The 22,244-nt window shown below is 42.7% G+C and overlaps 1 protein-coding gene and 1 long non-coding RNA gene across 3 annotated transcripts in view; one reads left to right on the top strand and one right to left on the bottom strand.

Annotated features, from left to right (window-relative positions):
- Window positions 1–4,412, bottom strand: LOC139310234 (uncharacterized). Of its 2 annotated transcripts, none has more exons than XR_011599878.1 (3): window positions 4,359–4,412; window positions 2,949–3,039; window positions 1–636 (listed from the first exon to the last, which is right to left on the bottom strand). It is a non-coding gene; the product is annotated as an uncharacterized lncRNA (long non-coding RNA). The 2 variants fall into 2 exon arrangements; XR_011599877.1 differs by lacking the exon at window positions 4,359–4,412 and adding an exon at window positions 3,145–3,221.
- The window catches only part of CHRNA1 (cholinergic receptor nicotinic alpha 1 subunit), a 27,130-nt gene continuing 7,869 nt past the window's right edge, over window positions 2,984–22,244 (top strand). Inside the window, exons 1-7 of the mRNA XM_070934333.1 lie at window positions 2,984–3,169; window positions 6,321–6,466; window positions 9,800–9,844; window positions 10,925–11,034; window positions 13,127–13,322; window positions 19,579–19,816; window positions 21,078–21,301. Coding sequence (XP_070790434.1) covers window positions 3,100–3,169; window positions 6,321–6,466; window positions 9,800–9,844; window positions 10,925–11,034; window positions 13,127–13,322; window positions 19,579–19,816; window positions 21,078–21,301 — 1,029 coding nt within the window. The 5' untranslated portion in view covers window positions 2,984–3,099. The remainder of the gene's footprint in view (window positions 3,170–6,320; window positions 6,467–9,799; window positions 9,845–10,924; window positions 11,035–13,126; window positions 13,323–19,578; window positions 19,817–21,077; window positions 21,302–22,244) is intronic.

The raw sequence follows: 22,244 nt of genomic DNA on the forward strand, positions 1-22,244 counted from the left end.
ATGTAATGGTCACTTATGATGGTAGTAAGAAACATAACTTCATTTTATAATGAGGTGAACAGATTCTCACTAACCTAAGCGAATATGCCAAAGACGTTTCAATAATGTAGTTAAGAACAAATGTGTTAAGTAGTCTGATCCCCCCCCTTTTTTTTATTACCAGGAATTACCTATTCAATTAATTTGAGCACCCAAGCTCTTATCTATAGATCTGCTTCACACAGTCCACTGAAGTTGGGGTTTCTAATGTGGTGCCCACGAGTGCCAATGAACTCATAGACGCACTGTCAGTCCTATCAATAGAGAAACTGAGGTTGAAATTCCTTCTTTGAGTTCATCATCCAAACACATTCTTCCAATACTGCTAGTGGTTTTACCTTGACTGCTGCCAGTGCTCTTTCTTACGCTGTGAAACAGGAAGGATCTTATCCTAGAGGTATTCTTGCAATGCAGATCAACTGTCACAAGCAACTCTTCAAAGTGGTGACAAACACATTTGGGGAGATCCAATTACAGTCTCTATTAACTAGTAACCCACCAGATTTGGCGGGCAACTCATTGCACTGGATCTTCCAATAGGTAGCATTGCTTCCTTCTTCTCTGCCTGAAATCTCTTTACAACTTTTCTTTTCTCTCCTGTAGAATAGAATAGAATAGAATAGAATAGAATAGAATAGAATAGAATAGAATAGAATAGAATAGAATAGAATAGAATAGAATAGAATAGATTTGTATCAGTCATCTATTTTAGAATTTAGAATAGAACAGAACAGAACAGAACAGAAGTGGAATGGAATGGAATGGAATGGAATCGGTGGGTTTCAAAAATTTTTTACTTCCAGTTCTGTGGCTGTGGCTTGATGGGTGTGGCATGGCTTGGTGGGCATGGCAGGGGAAGGATACTATAAATCTCCATTCTATCCCCAATCCAGGGGAAGGTTACTGCAAAATCCTCACTTCCTCCCTATCAGCTGGGACTTGAGAGAAAAAGAATAGATGGGGGTGGGGCCAGTCAGAATTTTTACTACCGGTTCTCCAAACTACTCAAAATTTCCACTACCGGTTCTCCAGAACTGGTCAGAACTTGCTGAAACCCACCTCTGAATGGAATGGAATAGAATAGAATAACAGAGTTGGAAGGGATCTTCTAATCCAATCCCTTGTTCAAGCAGAAGACCTTATACCATTTCAGACAAGTGGTTGTCCAACCTCTTCTTAAAAACTTCCAGTGTTACAGCATTCACCACTTCTGGAGGCAAGTTGTTCCATTAATTAATTGTTCTAACTGTCAGGAAATGTCTCCTTATTTTCTCTACATTCAACCGTTCCTTTCTTATTGAAAGGAAAAACTCTTGCTTCCTATTTAGCATATTTGATCCTTCAGTTATATATACCCTTCTGGAGGATGCAGAGTTAAATAGGACAAGTCAACTTCAAATCAACATGATCACTACAATAAATTCCTGAATAGAAATTAGTTTGAAATTGGAGGAAGCCTGCCTGAGAAAAATCCCCCACTACTGATCTTTGGAGTGCAGTGGGGTTTTTTAAAACTTTCATTATTGTAGGATGAAATACAAATAAAAACAAAAAAAAAATTGAGAAAAGAAAAGAGAAGAATGCAGAAGAAAGAAAAAAAGTAAATTAACTTCTGACATTTTTCAGTGCAATGGAATACAAAAAAAAAGTTACAGCCTCAACCTTTTGCTTCCTATTTCTAAATGTTTCAAGCCATTTCTATAGCATCAAAATCATTCTTATCATTAAGTAAAATTAAATGAAATTAATTTTATGAAAATTTTATGAAAATAAAATTAAAACCTCAGTTTTTCAGTTTTTCAAAATCCAGAAGTGGTTTCCAAATGGATACAAAATTAGATAACTTCTCTTTAATTAGAACAGTGAGTTTTGCCATCTCTGGCCAATGCCATCGCTTTTACTGCCCATTCTTCCATTGTGGGGATTACTATGTCATTCCATCTTTGTGCATACAAGATTCTTACAGTTTTCAACATATATATTCCAAATTTTCTTTCAGGCTCTTTACCCACAATTTACCAGTTCTTGAGCTAGAAGTAAACTATAGTGGCATGAGGTTTGCAGTGCCTGATGATGACCTCTATCTAGCCATTGTTGTGGGTTGTCACTAAATGGGGTCTTTATTTCCAGGCACGATGGCTCAGCAGTTAGGAAGCTGAGCTTGTGAGCTTTGACAATCCAGGTTTGAGACCTGAGCACCACACCACAGACAATTCCTGTTCTTGTTCCAACTCCTGCCCACTTAGCAGTTCAAAAGCATGCAAATGTGAGTAGATAAATAGGTACCACTTCGGAGGGAAAGTACAGCATTCTGTGTTTCACCACACGCTCTGCGCTGCAACGTGATGTCATGCTGGCCACATGACCCTGGAAATGCCTTCAGAGAATGCTGGCTCCCTTGGCTAAGAAACAGAGATGAACACCGCCCCCTAGAGTCACTAGACACTACTGGCTAGGGGAAATCTTTATTTCCAGTATACATGGCAAGCTAAAGAAAGAGATTGGTCAGTTCCTCAGCGATGTTCCTGCCCCTTCCAACAGGCATCAACAGATCAATCAGTCATTCTTCATAATGTGGAGGAGTCTGGGAGAAGTTGAGTTTTAGTAGATGGCTAGACTGGCAAGTTTAGCCATGTGACAAGGGTTAGGATATGCTCAAATGTTTACATGGAACTGTTCAAAAGGAACCTGGCTAACAGCTAACAAGCCATTAGAAAAGGAAAGTTTGGTGAAATTAATGTCATTTACTGCAAGACCAATGCGCTAGGAGTATTGGAACAATCGACAGCTTTTTTTAAAAAAAAATTATACACACACCCATGGGATGTGCAACTTAGACAAAAATTGTCCTGAGTTTAAGCTTGTCAAAAATAGACTGTTCCTGTTGGCTTGTTAAAAATAGACTGTACCTCCTTCCAGTTGGCATGCTGGCTTTCAGCTGCCTGTCCGCATAAGCAGGTGTTGTGAAACAATAGCTCCGTGGTCCTATTTCCAAGCACCCTTGTTAAAAAAAAAAAAAAAGACAAAGTTTGATTTCAACCAGGATCTTGAACACATTGGATGTCCAAGTGTTTATATCAAAGAAGAAAAGTGATGGACACCTACTGTTTATTCATCTTTCTACTTTCAGGTAAATCATTTCAATCGGTTGCATAATTTTAGTCTAACTTGTTCATTGGTACAGCAGCTCCTATGGAAAGAGCAGACAGAGAGAAAAAACATTCCTAGGGAAGTCTGCATGTCTATGTATTTGAATGTATATGCATGAGAGAGCGAGAGCACATGTCAGCATTTATTTTCCCTTTACTGTGTTGTTATCTTAGTGATTCATACCCAATAGATAAATAATAGATAAAAGGAAAGAGGAGAATTTTCTCTTTGTCTGCCTTATATAGGCCTTAATTACGCCCCGACTTGGAGGGCTACAAATAGGGAAGAAACCTATTTTTGTTTCCTCTTTGTTTTCCTCTTGACTGTACCTGCCCCTCTCCTTTAACTTCTGATCCACAAGGATTCCATTCATTCTGCCTGGAAACAACCAGATATTAAAATACCAACAATAGAACTTGGAATTTTAAACTTGCTTGCCTTTTGAAGACATCATGGACATTGTTTTACACCTTCCATCCCATTTACTTTAATAAAAATATTTCTTCAATAGGAATTTTAGATGTATTCTTTTTTTAATTGACAGACAGTCAAAGTTTTCTTTGTGCTTCACTGAAAGTTCCTCACACCAAAACTACCCTCCCCACCTAATTTGCAGGGAATCCTTTTCTGTTGAAGAGATCCACAATCTATTAAAGAGATTTTTCAAAGAGCTGGAGGCTGGAATTGAATCCAGTATATCTTAAACAGAGGACCAGCCTTACTTAAAGATCAGATTTCCCCCCCAAACTTTTGTTCTGCACTTCTTTCAGCTGTAGCTTTAATTTCTCTATAGCTTGATATTTGCAAGCCATTTACTCTGGATCCATCTAATCGTTTTATTTCTAGTTGTCATTTACCAACTTTACATCATGTTATAGTCATTCTCTCTTAAATTATAACATTCCTTCCCACTGATCCGTCTGTATATTATAACCAAAGTTCCTAGCCCATTTTATCATGCATTTTTAACTTCTTCAATTTCAAATTTCAACAAACATTTATACATATTCGCAATCACATGTTTATCATTTCTGCAGAAAATTGCACAGAATTTACATGTACAAGCAGTAGTTCAGCCTTGAATTCCATCTTAGATAGCCTATTACCTTTTTAACTATATTAAAACTTTCTCTTAATTGCACATATGCAATCCATTGAAAACTAAATACCTCTGCAGTCAGTTATTCTCTTGACTTCATCTTAAATTCTCCGTGTAAGTGGAGAGGGCAGCCTTGGGGTTAATAATCTGATAAGATGTTGTTTTTGCAATCCCTCTCAGTTTTACTCATGACACAGTCTAGGTTTCCTCTTCTAATGGCTGATGTCATTTTGGCTTCCTTTATGCTGAGACTCTCCAAATATCAAATCATAGATTTGCATGAACCAAAAGTGTAAGCAACAGAAGAAAGAGGAGCTGGCTTTTATCAGTGGATCTTTGTTACCTTCACTGCAAAGAACTTTAATAATCACCATTTTCTTCTTTAAAGATGTCAACCAAAATAAGAAAACTATTTTTATTTTTATTCATTGTAGAAGTCGTTCTAGACACAATTTTAACCATATCAAATTGCTTGGGAGAGGATCCGGTTGAAAGGAAGTCTGGTGGCCAAGGCATTCCTTCAGTGATGATTAGCATTTGGGGTGTAATTAACCATCATTTAATTCCCCAGTTCCAACCACAGGAATGAGGCATTTATTTACAGTGAGAGAAGCAACTCCTTGAGGTGCCAATGGTAGATCCCAGGGCAGTTCCTCATAGAATTCTTCAGGTGATCTCCTGTGATGGAGGATAAAACCCAGATTCCCCAGATGTTGAATGACAGCCAGTTCAATCAGGTTTTTCAAAGAGAAGACGAGAAACACTATTCTCTATGTCTTCGTCAGCAAAATATGCTGGGAACTGCTGTCAGAACCTGGTATATTTCTATGGCCAAAATCTATGAGATGGAAGGGACAACTAAAAAGTAGAAGTCAGCTGGTTGATGAATGACTAGTTATTACCAGACCAGCGGTTACCAAGTCTGGAAAATGGTCTGGAACGATATCTCATTATGTTTCGGAAGTCTTTAAAAACTTGATTGTTCCCCCAGCCCTTTGAGTAGTAAGGTATTGGTGAAGCCCAGTTGGATATGCTTACAATGTGTAGCTATGTGTTCGAGGGTGTTTGTCTGAATGCCTGAAATTACTTTCTATTGTTATTCTTTTATTCTTTTCTATTTTTAGAATAAGCTGCCCTGAAGTAATTTCGGAGTTGGGTGACCTCTAAACCTTGTAAACGAATGACTGAGTAAATACTCTTTCATGTGACTACAGTGGAGAAATCAGCACTGATTAAAACTCCACTATAGGCCTGGAATGCAAGCATTTGTCAATCATTTAGCATCTTCCAACTTCATTTATTGGTTCAGGTTTTTTGTTTTTTTAAAAGATTAGTTTAATTTAAAAACTAAATTGAAAGCAAGCATGTTGCAATGAAAAAAGCCAACATTGATTTGATTTTCCATATGTTTTTGAGTTCTGCAAAAGAACTCAATCCAATCTAAAAGTATTCTTGGGAAATTTAAACAATAGAAGGATTATACCCAGTGGTGGAATTCAATTTTTTTTACTACCGGTTCTGTGGGCATGGCTTGGTGGGCATGGTGTGGCTTGGTGGGCGTGGCAGGGGAAGGATATTGCAAAATCCCCATTCCCTCCTCACTCCTGGGGGAAGGATATTGCAAAATCCCCATTCCCTCCCCACTCCTGAGGGAAAGATACTGCTAAATCCCCATTCCCTCCCCACTCCTGGGGGAAAGATATTGCAAAATCTCCATGCCACCCTACTCTGGGGCCAGCCAGAGGTGGTATTTGCCGGTTCTCTGAACTACTTAAAATTTCCGCTACCGGTTCTCCAGAACCTGTCAGAACCTGCTGAACAGCACCCCTGATTACACCCCAATGTGATGTCTGCAACCCAGGAAAGAATCAGAGATCATCCTGGAAAGCCTAGGACATGAGCAGTCATTCTGGCTTCTCCCTCAGTCTCCAAACACCCAGCTCAGCTCCAAACACTTGGCATCCGCTCAGCCTTTCACAATGTTTTTTCACTGTTTTTCAAATGTTGCTTTTTTTATTATATTGTCTTGCAGCTATTCTAGTCTATGGTTCCAGTGATGAAACCCGCCTGGTTAAAGATTTATTTGCAAACTACAACAAAGTTGTGCGTCCAGTAAGCAATCATACTCATGCTGTGAAAGTCATCGTGGGACTGCAACTTATCCAGCTGATCAATGTGGTATGGTGAAAGTGTTAATAGCAATAGCACTTAGACTTATATGTCGTTCCATGGTGCTTTTACGGCACTCTCTGGGTCCTCGTTTTACCAACCTCAGAAGAATGGAAGGCTGAGTCAATCTTGATCCTGTCAGAATCGGACTCCATTCAGTGGGCAGATTTAGCCTGCAATACTGCATTCTAACCACTGTGCCACCACAGCCCTTAACATGTCGTTATCATTATTATCAGTATTCCCATTCTTTTGGGGGGTTTGCTTAATGAATTAATTAATCAAATAATTAGTTACCTTGTGACGAGATGGGCAGCAAGCAAATTTAATAAAAAAATGTAATTAACTGAATGAATTCATTCATTCTTCCATTCTCACTACCAACAATCTCAATGCCATAAAATCTTATCTTTTCATATACATTGTAACTTCTTTCATAATTAAACCTACAGCTTCACTTCCATGTGCATTTACTTCTTGGTTTACGATGGCAATTGAAACCAGAATTTCTGTTTCTAAGTGATGCGGTAGTAAATTGCAATATCATGTGATCACAGCATCCAGTAGATTGGTCATCTAGCCCAGGGGTCTCCAACAGTGGTGGGTTGCTCCAGATTCGGCCCGGTTCTACCAAATAGGTAATAACTTTAGGAAGTAGTTCTCCGAACCGGTAGTAATGACAGCCAGGCCACACCCTCGAACCGGTTCCCTGGTCGCTGCTTGCTCACCCACCCGAAGCTGACCGGAGCAAAGAAGCCTCTCAGCCACTTGGCAGGAGGGTGCCGAAAAGTCCTTCAGCTGGTGAGAAGAAAGCTGCACATGCGTGAAGATGGCGGCAGCGACCGGAGGTCTTTCCGGCACTGTGCGCCAGTGGCTGAGTGGAAAAGAAGCCTCTCGGCTTCCAAGTTCAGCAGCAGGCTCAGTCCCTTCACACAGGGTCTCTTTTATCTGTGCCCGAGAAAGATCAAAAGGCGCGGAGCAGCCTTTAATGACAAAGTCACCTAGACAAGGTAGAAGAAAACAAACCACTGAGGGAAGGAGCCCACCAAAGCTGCCGGCATTGCAGCCCACCCCTCTCTCCGCAGCTTGGAGCTCCAAGCGGAAGAAGTCCTCGGATGTTGTGAAGAAGCGGTAGCTCTGGGTGCACCACGCCTGCTTCTTTCTCTTTGAGAGCTGCTTTGCAAACAAGGTACAAGGATGGAAGAGTTCGCTCAGGAGCAATGCCAGCAAGGGAGGCAGCTGGGTCGGAGAGAGGTGTAGCCTGAGCTCTCTGGGATGGGTAAACAAGTGTGGGGAGGCGAAGGGGAGTGGACTTGGCCCTCCATGTGTTGCACCCCCCTCCCAGCCTTCGCCCACGCCTCTGTGCCACCAGCATCTCCCAAAGATGCCGCCGTCGTTGGAGCCGCGATAGGGTCTAAGGCAGCCCGGTAGCAGCCATGAGCCATGCTTTCCTCTAAGCACTGTGGGGGGCAGAGGGAAACAGGTCCTTCTCCCTGTGAGACTTGGAGGAAAGCACAGCTCATGGCTGCTAAAGCACCTCAATCAGCTACAGCCCAGACGAGCTGAGAAACTGCGGGGAATCTCCTGTGTGTTGCATCCCCTTCCCAGCCTTCGCCTGCGCCTCCGTGCTGCCAGCATCTCCCAAAGCCGCCGCCATTGGAACCGCGACAGGGATGGGGCAGCCAAGTAAGCTGGGTGCCTGAAAATGGTGCGGAGGCGCAGGGGGAAAGCTGCAAAGGGATGCAACACGCGGGAGGCTCCCCGCAGTTCCTTGGTTCATCTGGGCTGCAGCTGAGTCCGCTGCCCTGAGCTGGCGGAGTGGGTTACTCTGGCTGCAACCAAAAGGAAGGCCCGTCAGAGGCGAGAAGGGGCGCTTTTCGGCCAGGAAGGGCAAAGGAGGGAAAGCTGAGACGACCACTGCCATCCCATGCGTCCCGACCTGGATATGGGGCCGGAGTGTCAAAAAAAAGTTTCAAAAAAGTCCCAAAAATTTTAGCCACCTTTTCGGTGGGTGTGGCTTGGGGGGGGTCATGTGACTGAGTACGTGAGTGATGTCGCATTGGCCATGCCCAATCAGTCATGCCACCCCACCTAGCCACATCCACCGAACCGGTAGTAAAAAATTTTAGAACCCACCACTGGTCTCCAACCTTGGCAACTTTAAACCTGGAGGACTTCAACTGCGGATTTCGGCAGACTGGCATGGGCACAGGTACACTTTTAAATATAGGAGCTTGAAGCTTTTAATAATAACTTGAATTACAGAATTGGGAGGGGTTCTTTAGACCAGGGGACCCCAAACTTTTGGGCACCTGGGACTGGTTCTGTGGAGAGAGGCTTTTCCGTAGACCAGAGGAAGCGTGGTTTTGTGTGCTTTTGGGTTTTCTGCACACACGCAGAAGCATTTTGATGACGTCGGGGTTGGTGGGCAGAGCCTCCGGACGGTTTTACTACTGGTTCTATAGAACCGGTGCAAACTGGGGGCAACCCACCACTGATCTGGAATAAGATCCAGACAATAGAATGCAACAAATCCAGAGTGGAATGCTTTTTTTTTGTTTGTTTTATGTTGTTTTGTTGTTGCTGAAGTGATTTGAAGCAAGAAAACTAGCAATGTAAATGACATTCTGGTACCTAAACGATGCCCTAATCAAAACTTCCAAAGGTATCTTTAGCTGCAAGCCCATGTATAAAATGTTACCTTAGTCCAATTTATGCTGTCCAATTGGAGTACAGTGTTTTCTAGCTGGCTCTGCCCAGGAAGATGGCAAATTCCTTTTAAGCATCTTTTCTCTGCCACCTCTCCAATGCTGCCTCCTGCAAGAGTCTACATGCACCCTCCCAATTCAGAGACCTCTTGCTTCTCTCTTCAGAAAATTTGTGCAAATGTCATCAGGGCAGGTGATCCTCAAGTTACAGCTGGTCGCTTAGGGGCTGTTCAAAGATAAGGCTGAGCCAAAAAAAGGTTGTAAATGACCACTACAATATACAACTGTAATGGCAGGCTTTATTATAGTCGTATGTCATGGACTACTTGTAAGATCTTTGACTAAGAAGGAACAGTCTCGTGGCAGTAATTGATTAAGCTTTCTTTAATTGGGTGGAGGAAATCTAACTAATTTCTAAAGCACAATTGGTCAACTATCTTGCTTTTCAGAGCAAAGAGAAGTAGATTCCCGACTCAAATAGTTAACAGTCTGCATTTTGGCAGTGGGAAATCAGTGCTTGGAGAGAAAGAAAAGAAAGGAAAAACAACAAAGGTTTTTAACCAATAATCTCAACAGCAATTATTGCAAACAAGTTGTTTTCTGTTAACCTTGTATTTTTTTTCTCTCTCCTAAGGATGAAGTAAATCAAATAGTAAGCACCAATGTGCGTCTGAAACAGGTAATAACTCCATGATTTATAAACCAGCACATTGTGTTTGATGCCCAAAGGTGCATTTTGATCGGCCTTGTTCCCCTGTTCGAGGAATGCTTTTGGATTAGAGTTGCCTTTTCCAAGGGGTTGAAGAATTCCTTTGCGATATTCCTGTGGGTTACAACTAAAGAGAGGCACAATTAAAGGATTTTATAAAGTTTGCCACAGCAGCGGCACTGTGCATTTTGATAATTGGATTTTAGAAAACCAAACCTGATCTCAGCATTTTTTTTTCTAAATGCCTATTTGTTGTGGGACATATTCTAGCATCTGGTTGAGATAAACCCATCAGACAGCTTATTCTAAGCACCAGACAGGATTGAGTTGGATTTCCAGAAGTAGCTCTTCTTCCTCTTTCCATTTCCATAATACATTTGACAAACGCCTTTCAAAAGGATGCAAATGAGCTGGATCTAGCTGGGGGGGGGACATCCAAGGAAAAATTCCCACAATGCCCCTGGAGAGTTGGAATGCAGCAAATGGTTTCAAAGTATAGTTTCCTATTTTCCAACTTAAGTATCATATTTCTGAAAACAAAGTGTAGGTCTTTCATACAGACCACATCATCATTGAGTTCCTTACCCTACATAAATATGATTAAGTAGCTAAGTATGTTAAAGTATGTAAATTAAAACATAATCAATTTATAATAAGTAATGATAAGAACTTAGTTGTATATGTATATGTATATTTATATGTATGTGTATGTGTATGTGTATGTATATATGTTTATGAATATGTAAACCGTTTCCCCCAAAATAAGACATCCCCTGATAATAAGACCAATTGGGCTTTTGAGAGCATGGCAATAAGGCCAAGAGCTTATTTCAGGGCTCAAAAAAATATAAGACAGGGTCTTATTTTTAGGGAAACATGGTACATACACTGATAATCATTTTATGACATAAGGAGATACACATTCCCGAACCAGGCATAGCCAAATTGCTTTTGTTCATTCTATAACTTACATTTCATGAATAAAACAATTATTCTTTGTTAAACTTATAATAAGACTTTATAAATTCTCTGAAATTCTCTCCCCCCCAGCAATGGGTAGATGTAAATTTGAGATGGAATCCATCAGAGTATGGTGGTGTGAAGCAAATCCGCATCCCCTCGGAGAAGATCTGGCGTCCAGATTTAGTTTTGTATAACAAGTAAGTAGAGCTTTTGATCTACACCTTAATTCTGAGGAACAGTCCCATCATGAGAACACAGAGAGAGACATTCAGACTACACAAACGGCTGTAAACCCAGCTTCTGCGTGAGTGTGACCTCTGAAATAAAGGCTTCCTTGGGGGAACCATGCTCCCTGCTTTGATGCAACTGGAAATACCCTGCAGATGTTACAATTAGCTTCAACCCAAAAAAAGAGATGGCTGCCCCAGTGGCAAGAATATGGTGGAGAAACAGCTACCTTGGCTTTTGGGCACAGGGAGCCCTCAGGACTCACTCCTTGTCCAATGTTTTCAACAAATTTGACAGCGTATGGTGGAGCTACTGGGATCAGGATGCAAAAACCTGAATGACCACTAGGTGGGAACAAAGTGTTGGAGATCAGTATCTCCTTGCTGACAAGTCCAGCTATTGTCCCATCTTGGCAGCTCTGATATAATAACTCACATGTGGAACGGAACCCCAGCAGGAGCCAATGGGGACCCCAGTGCTACTGCTGCTGCCACCTCCTTCTGGACTGCTCTTTCCAAGACAAGCTGTTGCCTCAGCTCCAGTAGGAAATGTTGGAAGGGGACCCTCAGAGGTCCTGGTGACTTCCCTGGGGTTGCTGCTGGCTGCTCCCTTCCTCTCCTCTTCCTTCCTGCTTATGAAGGAATGAGAGAGGATAGGTATATTCTGGCCAGCAGGTGTCCAGATGACCATTAGATGGCAGTAAAGAGACAAGGAAATCAGTCTTTGCTGCCATCTGGTGGTCTGGATTTCTGCCTCTCACATAGCAAAGAGCATAATCTCAGAAAGTTGAAGGGGAAGGTCATGAGTACTCTACTACATCCAGCTGACTTCTAAATGAGAAAGTGAGAGTAATTTCCCTTGTATAACAGCTGGGATGGGGGATGTTGGGCAACTGTTGAAGGGATGGGAAAGACCTGTGTGTTGCTGCTGCAGAAGAAGAGGAAAAGTAGTCATGTCACACAAACACGCACACGCTGCTTTCTCTGTGCCATATTTTATCATCCCAGGCTTAATGGGGTCTAGGGATTTATGCTTTCTCAGCACTAGGGGGCCTACCAAGAGGCCTACCTTGGCTCAGATAGTTCAGTTTAGGCTCCTGGCTGAAGGGCTAATAGGAAGAATGTGAGAATCATAAAATCATAGAATCCTAGGGCAGGATGGGACCATAGAGGACTTCTAGTCCAATCCTCTGCCTAAGGCAGAAGTCCTTATTTCTTCCTGATTATCCAAAATCCAGATTTTTCTTGAAAACCCCCAACAATGGAGAACCCACAACTCCAGAAGACAAACTGTTCCACTGATTAATTTTTTCTCACTTATCAGGAAATTTCTCCTTAGTTCCAGATTGAAGGGGGCAGGTTAAGTCATTAGCCATGTCTGTGGTTTGAAATGGCTTGAAAAGGCGCCCAAATGGAACTCCAGGTACAAAAAGGCTTGGTTGTTTCCCCAACCTGCTAATTTTACATATTTTTGCCCCTGGTCAAAAGAAATGACTGTACATTTCTACTCTCCTGTGGTTTTTTTAGTTGGTTTTAAAATATGTGCAAAATACTGATTTCATACGAAACAAGAAGTACAATGTAAAAGAATTATAATAAAGTTAAAAACCAGTGCCAGATTAGATGACGCTGGACTTCCTATATTCCCTATCATATTCTTAAAGACTATTTGGGGAAAAGGTGAGAAGTGCTATTTTATTCCAACGCATCATCCATGGTCAGCTATCACAAACATTCAGTTTAACTTGCAAAAGATGGTATCAAACCTTTTCAAATGAAAGATTTTTTTAAAACTGAAAAAAAAAAACCTTTTAATTTAATTCTGCATGGTGAATAAAAGATTTAATTCCTTGCTATACAGACTTTCCTATACTTTTTAAATTTTTTAAAATGCAACCCTTTTCCTACCAAATGGAGTTTGCAGAGTACAGTATTTTAAAAGAAAGGCGCCAAAAATAGGAAGATCCCAAACCACTGATAACATTCTGTGCAACGTATGCAGCCAGTATATTAAAATTGTATGCTATTCCTACGACTGATTTTTTCCCCCCTCTCTTTTTAGTGCAGATGGAATTTTTGCTATCGACCAGTTCACCAGAGTTCTTCTGAACTACACAGGACATATCACGTGGACTCCACCAGCCATCTTCAAAAGCTACTGTGAAATTAAAGTCACCCACTTCCCCTTTGATGAGCAAAACTGCAGTATGAAGCTGGGAACGTGGACTTACGATGGCACTGTGGTTGTCATTGACCCGGTAAGCTTTAGTTAGGTAGTTGTTTTTGGTTCGTTCTGTTTTCAAGTCAGTCTTGACACCTGGCAACCATCTGGACTAGGCCCTGCAGTTTTCTTTAGCACTATGCAGAGGTGTAATGGAATGTAGCTTATCGGTTTGAAATGTTGAACAATATCATGGGACTTAATTGTCAGATCATTTTTCTAATGTTTTATTAATGGCTAGAAAATGCTTAAAGCAAAAGGAAGCCTCCACCTCTCCCAGATAAATCTATATGTGCAACGAAAGTGCAATTGTAAAAAAATGCTGAGAAATACTGCTCTAATCTTACAGATGGATAAGGTCCCTAAACTTCATTCTCCTGTAGTTTTGTGATCTGGCAGATTTTTTTTCAGAATTTAAAAAGAATCCTACAGAGACCCATGCCATGCTATTTTTAAAAGAATGTAACAGATTGGCAAGGACTATTTAATCTTTAAAAGCGTGGCGCCTGATTTCTTTGAAGAACGCCATCTTCCCTTTTCTAGGACTGCCTGGTATAACCAGGTAACCTTACATAACTAACATACACATTTTTTAAAAAAGCATATGCAAACCCAACCCTTCCAAAGATTTTTTTTTAAAAAATAATATTTATTAAATTTTCAAACATTAAAATACACAGTACAAAAAGTAGAAAAAAGCAAAAAATAGAAAATATAACACACAACAAAAACAAACAAAACCAAACACATCAAAACTTAAACACTAGTTTCTACATCGGTATCTCTATTCTAATTAACTTCTGTACACAAATTCTACTTCTATCTAGCTCTATCTTAACTTACATTCTTATCTGAATTTTAATAACTTCTATTCACAATTTGATTTCATGACAAAATATCCCTTATGTTTTAGATTTACTCTCAAGCCAGGAATACCAAAGAGTCTTTTTAAATAGAGTTTGGATTGAGTTCCATTTGGGTTTGGAGAAGAACAACGTTGGTTAAGCTTTGCATATTCTTGATTTAATTCCATCATGACTTGCTGAAACTACCAATATCAAATTCTCTCCCAGAGGAACTCATTTTAAAATTTGTTTACACCTGACTGGCTCTTTTGAGAGTTAAGGAAGGAATGATAAATTCCATTTCTATTTGCCTCTTAACCTATCCATTTGTACATCGTCATCCTCATCAGCCATTCAATCGTGTCCGACCCTCGGCCACTTTATGGATCAGCATCTCCATGCATCTCCATGCCCTTCTGTCTCGCACTGTCTCCTTCAGATCCGCCATGGTCATCCCAGTATCCAGCCCAGTGGTGAAATCTAAAATTTGTTACTACCGGTTCTGTGGGCGTGGCTTGGTGTGTCTGTGGGGTAATGTGACTGGATGGGCGTGGCCAATTTTTTTTTTAACTTTTAAAACCATTTTTTCTACAGCCTCTTCGGCGAAGAGGTTGTAAAAGAATGCTTTCAAAAGGCTCTGACCATCCCAGCTGAGTTGCTTGATCGTCAGAGGGTTTTTTAAAAACCCTCTGCCAATCAGGCAACTCAGCTTGGACTGTCAGAGCCATTTAAAAGAAAAAAAGCCTCTGATGATCGTGCAGCTCAGTTGGGCATGGGGGGCGGCAGGGATTTTTGCTACCGGTTCTCCGAACCACCTGCCTCCATCGCTATCAGATCGGGTGATCCGGTCCGAACCTGGAGCATTTCACCCCTGATCCAGCCAGTGTCTACCAGGGCAGTCCCTTCTCCTTTTTCTGCTGATCACTCCTGTTGTAGCACGGGAATAACGAGAGGCACAAGCAGGCTAGTAACAACGGCTCTTTAATTCAGGGTGAGACTTCAGCAAAGGAACACAGGCAACAGCCCTCTTTATATACTTTTCAGGGGCGACCAAGAACCAATCAGAATTCACTGTACATTTGAATTTCCCGCACAAATTAGATACATACATAACACCCCTCCACTCCCAGAAGGCACTTATTCTATCTATTTACATATTTACATACAAAATCACGCAGGTGACCAGGGCGTGTCTTAATCCTGGTTGACCTGTCTCTCCCGGCTCCGCCAATGGAACCTCCTGGATTTCTCCGGAGGTGTGGCTATCTCCGGCTGGGAGTGTCGACTCGCTGGGGCAGCGCTGGAACTCAGGGTTGCCAGATAAGTATTCCATCTTACTCGGGCTTGAAGTAGCTGTGTCAGGAAGACCTTGATAGTTAGGACATGAGTTTTCGTTTTGTACACGTTTACGCAATTGATCTATATGCCTTCTCCAGATTTTACCATGCCCTATATCGACTGTATATGATTTTGGGCCGGTAATTCCTACGATGGTTCCCTCTACCCATAAGAGCCCATTGGTGTAGCTTCTAGCAAAAACTGGTGTTCCCACTTGGAATTGTCTTAGTCCTCCCCCTTCCCCCTTGAAGCTATCGGGGGAGTAATTGGGATGCAGTCAGTCGAGAACGCATCTTAGCTTTCGGCCCATTTAGAGCTCGGCTGGGCTGCGGCCTGAAGTCGGGCATGGGGTGGAGTGCTGTACCGCTAAGAACTCATCTATTCTAGCCTGCCAATCCCCTGCATCAAGCCGGGAAAGAGCTTCTTTGGCTGTTCTTACAAATCTTTCTATAAGGCCATTAGAAGCCGGATGAAAAGGAGCGGATAATGCATGTCTTATGCCTAATTCGGCTAGGTAGCCTTCGAATTGAGTTGCCGTGAATTGGGGGCCATTGTCAGATACCAGGGTGTCGGCAACCCGTGTGTTGCGAACAGTTTTCTGAGTACTTTGATTACGGCCTCAGAAGTGGTAGATGGCATTAGGACAATTTCGAGCCACTTGGAATATGCATCTACAATAATAAGAAAATTCTGGCCGTGGAACGGGCCAGCGAAATCGATGTGAATCCTCCCCCATGGCCCCTTTGGTTTTTCCCATTCACGAACGGGAGCTATGGGCGGATCAGGGTGGGATTCCGGCAGGGCCTGCACTTCCCCACCCACTCAGTGACATCTTGGTCGAGATGTGGCCATCAAACATAACTACGAGCTAGGCCTTTCATACGCACAATCCCAGGGTGTCCTGCATGCAGCATTTCTAAAACTCTGTGCCTTAATCACGAAGGAATGACCACCCTGTCTCCCCACAACAAGCAACCCCCCAACATTGACAGTTCATTTTTTTTGTTAAAGTACAATTGAAAGTCACCACCATCCACCTTGGTAGGCCAACCCCTCGTTACCCAGCCCATTACAGTGCACAAAACAGAGTCTCTACACCAAAGGGGGAAGCGTCACAGACCAATACTAGAGGTAGTTCGGAATTGTATTGAATGAGGAAACTGTCCTCAGACAAAAGTCTCTTTACTACGTTGAATGCGGCCGCTTCTCACTTGCCCCAAACCCATGGAATGTTTTTTCCAAGGAGCCTGTGCAGAGGCTCCGCAACGGTGGCTTTGTGTTTCAGAAACATCGTATAGAAATTGAGCAGGCCCAGGAAAGCCTGCAGTTCGGATTTTGACTTGGGGGTGGGCGCGCTTTGAATGGTCCTGACTTTGCTTTCTGTGGGGTGAATGCCCGTGCCGTCGATTCTGTAGCCTAAGAATTCCACTGATGGAACCGCTATCTTGCATTTTGTTCGCTTGAATTTAAGTCCCGCTTCTATGAACCTCGTTAGGACTTGTTTAACCCTCTGGCCTAACTGAGTCTCATCTTGACCACTAATCAAAACGTCGTCGAAATACGGGATGACACCTGGGAGGCCTTGTAGAAGGCGCTCCATTGTGCTTTGAAAGAGTCCTGGGGCGATGCTGACCCCAAACTGAAGCCTGGTGCATTTACTATTGTCTGTGATTCTGCCGTAGCATCATCTACTGGCAGTTGCTGATACGCCTGCGCAAGGTCTAGTTTTGTGAATAGCTTGCCAGGCCCCAGGGAGTGTAGTAGATGGTGGGCTATCGGAACCGGATAGGCACTCTGCTGCAACGCCTTGTTAATCGAACATTTATAGTCGGCACAAATTCTAATTGAGCCATCCAATTTGACTGGCGTGACTATTGGGGTTTCCCACTTAGCGTGATCTACGGGAACTAGCAACCCTTGCTTAATAAGCTTGTCGAGCTCCACATCAATTTTGGGCTTTAAAGCAAATGGAACTCGTCTTGCTTTCAGTCTGATTGGCGCTACGTTGGGGTCTAAATTAAAGGATATAGGGGTCCCCATGTACTTGCCTAGAGTCTCTTCGAAAATGTCCCGAAACTCGTGGAGCAGGGTTTCTTTAAGTGATGATCCACTGATGCTGTGAACGCCCGTGAAGCCCATGCCGAGGGCCCGGAACCATTTCATGCCCAGTAGACTTGGTAGGGGCTTGATAATGACGGTCAGGGGCAGCTCTTTCTGGAACTCATCGTAGGTGACCCGGAACGTGCCCACGCCTTCAACGGGAACTCGGTTTTCCTGGTAGTCGAGTAGGCGGATTTTCTGACAGGACAGCTGGTTCTTCTGAAGCTTGGGCAGGAGTGCCTTGAGTGTTGACCAGGACATGATCGATAACATAGACCCAGTGTCAATTTCCATTTAGCACGATCTGCCATCGATTTCTACTTTCGTGTAGACTTTCTCGTCCTTGGTTGTGCTGGCTTGGCCGATTCTCGTGCTGTAGGTCTCCCGCTTTTGAGGTTCGCGTCGTTTTCTCGTGCCGTCATCTTTATTGGCTGTTTTGAACGAGCCGATTCTGGTTGGTTGCGGTAGTCACGTACTTTCGACTACACAGAAATTGAGCTCTGCAAACTCGTGCTAGGTGGCCTTTCCTGTCGCAACGCCTGCAAATGGCTTCTCTGTATTTACACGAATGTCTCTCGTGATCCCCGCCACAGCTAGGGCAGTTCTCGTGGCGGCGGCTTTGTTCGCTCGATTTCTTTTCTGTATGGAAGACGTCCTCGTCCGACTCTTCCTCTGTGCTGGTTCGCACCTCTTCTCTGTGGACGGGGGCTGTTTTTGGCCCGTCTTTGCTTGAACTGGGTCGCTGCAGCGCCTCCGAAGCTTTCGTTGATGCCTCGTGTGCTTGGGCTTCGTCTAGCGCGCCGGCTAGCGTTAGGTCTGGTGTGGCTAAAAGACGCCTTTGTAACCGGGTATCTCGAACCCCGCAAATCAGTTGTTCAAGCAACACGTCGTCTAAGTCTCTGTAGTCACAATGCGTTGTGGCTTTTCGAAGCGCAGCCACATAAGCACTGACCGGCTCTCCTTCTTTTTTGAACTCGTTGCCAGAGTTCGTAGCGCTGAACGAATTTAGACAGAACTGGAGGGTAGTGGGCTCTCAGTTTGGCCTGAAGGACGTCCCAGGGAACTGGGGTTGGCTCGCAGAGTGATTCGGCCATCTCGAATACGTCTGGCCCGCAGTGGCTTAAGAACAGAGCCCTTTTTCTGTTCGCTGAGAACCTTTGCATTTCGCTCGCTTCCAGGGAGCACTCGAACCTGGTCAGATACGATCCCCATTTCTCTCGGGTCGGGTCGGGTCGAAGGGTTTTGGCGGAACGTAGGCAGACATGCCGTGTCTCCGTGTTCGCTAGTCACCCTGGCTGAAACTCCAAGCTCTTTTGAATTGCCTCTTGTGTCCTCTATCCCACCTTCGTCGCCAATGTTGTAGCGCGGGAATAACGAGAGGCACAAGCAGGCTAGTAACAACAGCTCTTTAATTCAGGGTGAGACTTCAGCAAAGGAACACAGGCAACAGCCCTCTTTATATACTTTTCAGGGGCAACAAGAACCAATCAGAATTCACTGTACATTTGAATTTCCTGCACAAATTAGATACATACATAACAACTCCCAGCATGATTGATTTGTACACAGACATAAATATAGATAGTTCCCAACATAATAGAGCTTCCCATCATGATCATAAGTCATGACAATGGTAAACCAGGTCACCCATATGACTGACTTAATTTTGCAACCATTTTAGCATTGGTCACTAAGCGAACACTGTGGTTGTTAAGTGAACCAGTGGTTCGCTATGGGCCAGTTTTCAAAAAAAAAAAAAATCATAAAAGGTCCATTGTAACTTCAAACAGCTGCTAAGCGACTGGTCATAAATTGAGGATACCTGTTAGACAAAAATATCTTAATCCTGCCATGAAATTCTTTCAAGTGAAGTTAAAAACCCAGGCTAAGCATTAAATACCAATTTGCAGTATTTAATATTGAATATCTAGTATGGAATAATATAGAATCACACGACTTCGTTATTTCATTCATTATTCATTCATTAGAAGGAAGCATTTCCCTTTTCAGGAAGATCCCCGTCCAGACTTGGATAACTACATGGAAAGTGGAGAATGGGCAATGAAAGATTACCAAGGTTGGAAGCACTCGGTGAAATATGATTGTTGCCCTGATACGCCGTATCTTGATATCACCTATCACTTTATATTGTTGCGTTTGCCTCTCTACTTCATTGTCAACGTCATCATTCCTTGCCTTCTCTTCTCATTCTTGACTGGATTAGTATTTTATCTCCCCACAGACTCAGGTATGTGCAGATGTATATCAAATTGCATCTCTCCAGCAGAAGCAAAACCAGGGTTGAAATCCAGCAGGTTCTGACAGGTTCTGGAGAATCAGTAGCAAAAATTTTGAATAGTCCGGAGAACTGGCAAATACCACCTTTGGCTGGTCCCAGAGTGGGGTGGGAATGGAGATTTTGCAATATCCATCCCACAGCAGTGAGGAGGGAATGGAGATTTTACAGTATCCTTCCTCTGCCACGCCCACCAAGCCATGCCCACAGAACCAGTAGTAAAAAAAATTGAATTTCACCACTGAGCAGAATAACAGAGTTGGAAGGGACCTTGGAGGTCTTCCAGTCCAACCCCCTGCTTAGGCAGGAAACCCTACACCACTTCAGACAAATGGTTATCCAATATCTTCTTTAAAACTTCCAGTGTTGGAGCATTCACAACTTCTGGAGGCAAGTTGTTCCACTGATTAATTGTTCTGTCAGGAAATTTCTCCTTAGTTCTAGGCTGCTTCTCTCCTTGATTAGTTTCTACCCATTGCTTCTTGTCCTGCCCTCAGGTGCTTTGAAGAATAGCTTGACTCCCTCTTCTATGTGGCAAAACCCTTTCATTACCCTGAGTTATTCTGCTTTAAAGGTGAACTTTAACAGTTTTAAAGCCAAAGAGACCGGGTTTGTCTGTGTACATCAGCAAAGCTATTTTGGCATATACAGCATGTCTGTGCATGCCTTTTGAAAACAAAACATGCCTTTATTGCCTTTTGAAAACAAAAATCCACTTGGAATGATGTTGGGAAGCATTTTGAGAATTTGGTAAAATTAATTGCTTCGCCTTTGCAGCTAAAAGGCATATAGGATTTGGCATCCTAGGAAACATGCTACAAAATCAGGAAGGGGGACAGGGAAAAGAGGAAAAATGGCAGAGCATATTTTTCTTATCTGTGTGGATCTGGTGGCTGGATGTTGGATGTCAGAGTGGCTTGCTCCTCTTAAGGATGTGGGTTTCCCACACAATCCTCTGCATAGATCTTGGGAATCAATTGGTGCCCTGGATTATTGGTCCCCCAAATGGTATTGGTCACGTTGATTAAATCAGGCAGCAAGGAACTGACCTCTGTGTTCAGGATTTAATCCCCCATTATAGAGGCCATCAAGATCACTGATCCAAATTTAATACAATAATACTTACCTGGCTTCTCATGAATCACCAATTGCACTTCCTTCTATTTTGTTTGTTAATCCCTTCAATTTACTATTTCCTCCTAATTTATCCCAGGAGAGAAGATGACTCTGAGCATCTCTGTCCTTCTTTCTTTGACTGTGTTTCTTCTCGTCATTGTGGAGCTGATTCCTTCAACTTCCAGTGCTGTTCCTTTGATTGGCAAATACATGTTGTTCACCATGGTGTTTGTCATAACTTCTATCATTATCACTGTCATAGTGATCAATACCCACCATCGCTCACCTAGTACCCACACGATGCCACAGTGGGTGAGGAAGGTAAGATGACCTACATTTTTCAAATTTAGGACAGGAGATTGGGATAAATAAAGGGAAGTATATCTCCATTCAGTACCGTCCTAACCCAAACAATAGACCTTAGTGAGACAAATGAGGTGATGGACACCTTTAAGAAGAGATCAATAAAACAAGCTCTCAATAGATCCTAGACAAGATAGTTCCATATTATCTCTTTTTCTCAGAGGCAATATATACATCCTAGCTCCAATTGCTCCAGAGAAGCATGTGCCAAAGAATACTACTTCTTAGAAGCATCTAACTCTATAAAGCTGTTGTAGCAATGGCTTGTTGTTAAGTCAGTGTTTGAACTGAAAGGCTAAGGAAGAGGATTTTCAGGCAATTAAGTTAAATTTAAATTTATTTTAGATTTTAACTTTAAGTTATTTTGTATATGTCAAATAACCCTTTCTTTTTTTCTTGTCTATTTCATCTTCTTTTGAGTGGCTAGTTTTAGTGTTGTATTATTTTGTTAATACTGCTTGCAGTTCTCTTTTTTCCATTTTAATTAATTTTAAACAATAATATGTGTGTGTGTGTGTGTGTGTGTGTGTGTGTAGGTCTTTGGTTATTCGGGTTTTCTCCCACGTAAAATTGGAAGTGTCTTGGCAACGTTTCGACGAAGTCTCATTCGTCATCTTCAGGGTGGTGTTTTCAGCTTCGTGCTTCTAGGAGCAATGTGTGATTGCAGCTGTTTCTTCCTTATAACTGCCAGTGGGGGTGGGAGCTGATTGGGTGGGAGCTTGGCTGTGTCCTGATTCGGTGGAGACTTGGCTGTGCTCTGATTGGATGGGGGGTTGGCTGTGCTCTGATTGGATGGGGGTGTGTTCTGTTTGGGTGGGGGCTTGGTTGTGCTCAGGTTAGTCTGAGTTGTAGGGGGATTTGAGCTGGTGAGCTGCGTTGCTGTTGTTTGGCTTCATGTTCA

The sequence above is a fragment of the Pituophis catenifer genome, unplaced genomic scaffold (genome assembly GCF_029215685.1).
Source record: "Pituophis catenifer annectens isolate HBS135680 unplaced genomic scaffold, rPitCat1.0.hap2 SCAF_1, whole genome shotgun sequence".
Taxonomy (NCBI): Eukaryota; Metazoa; Chordata; class Lepidosauria; order Squamata; family Colubridae; genus Pituophis; species Pituophis catenifer.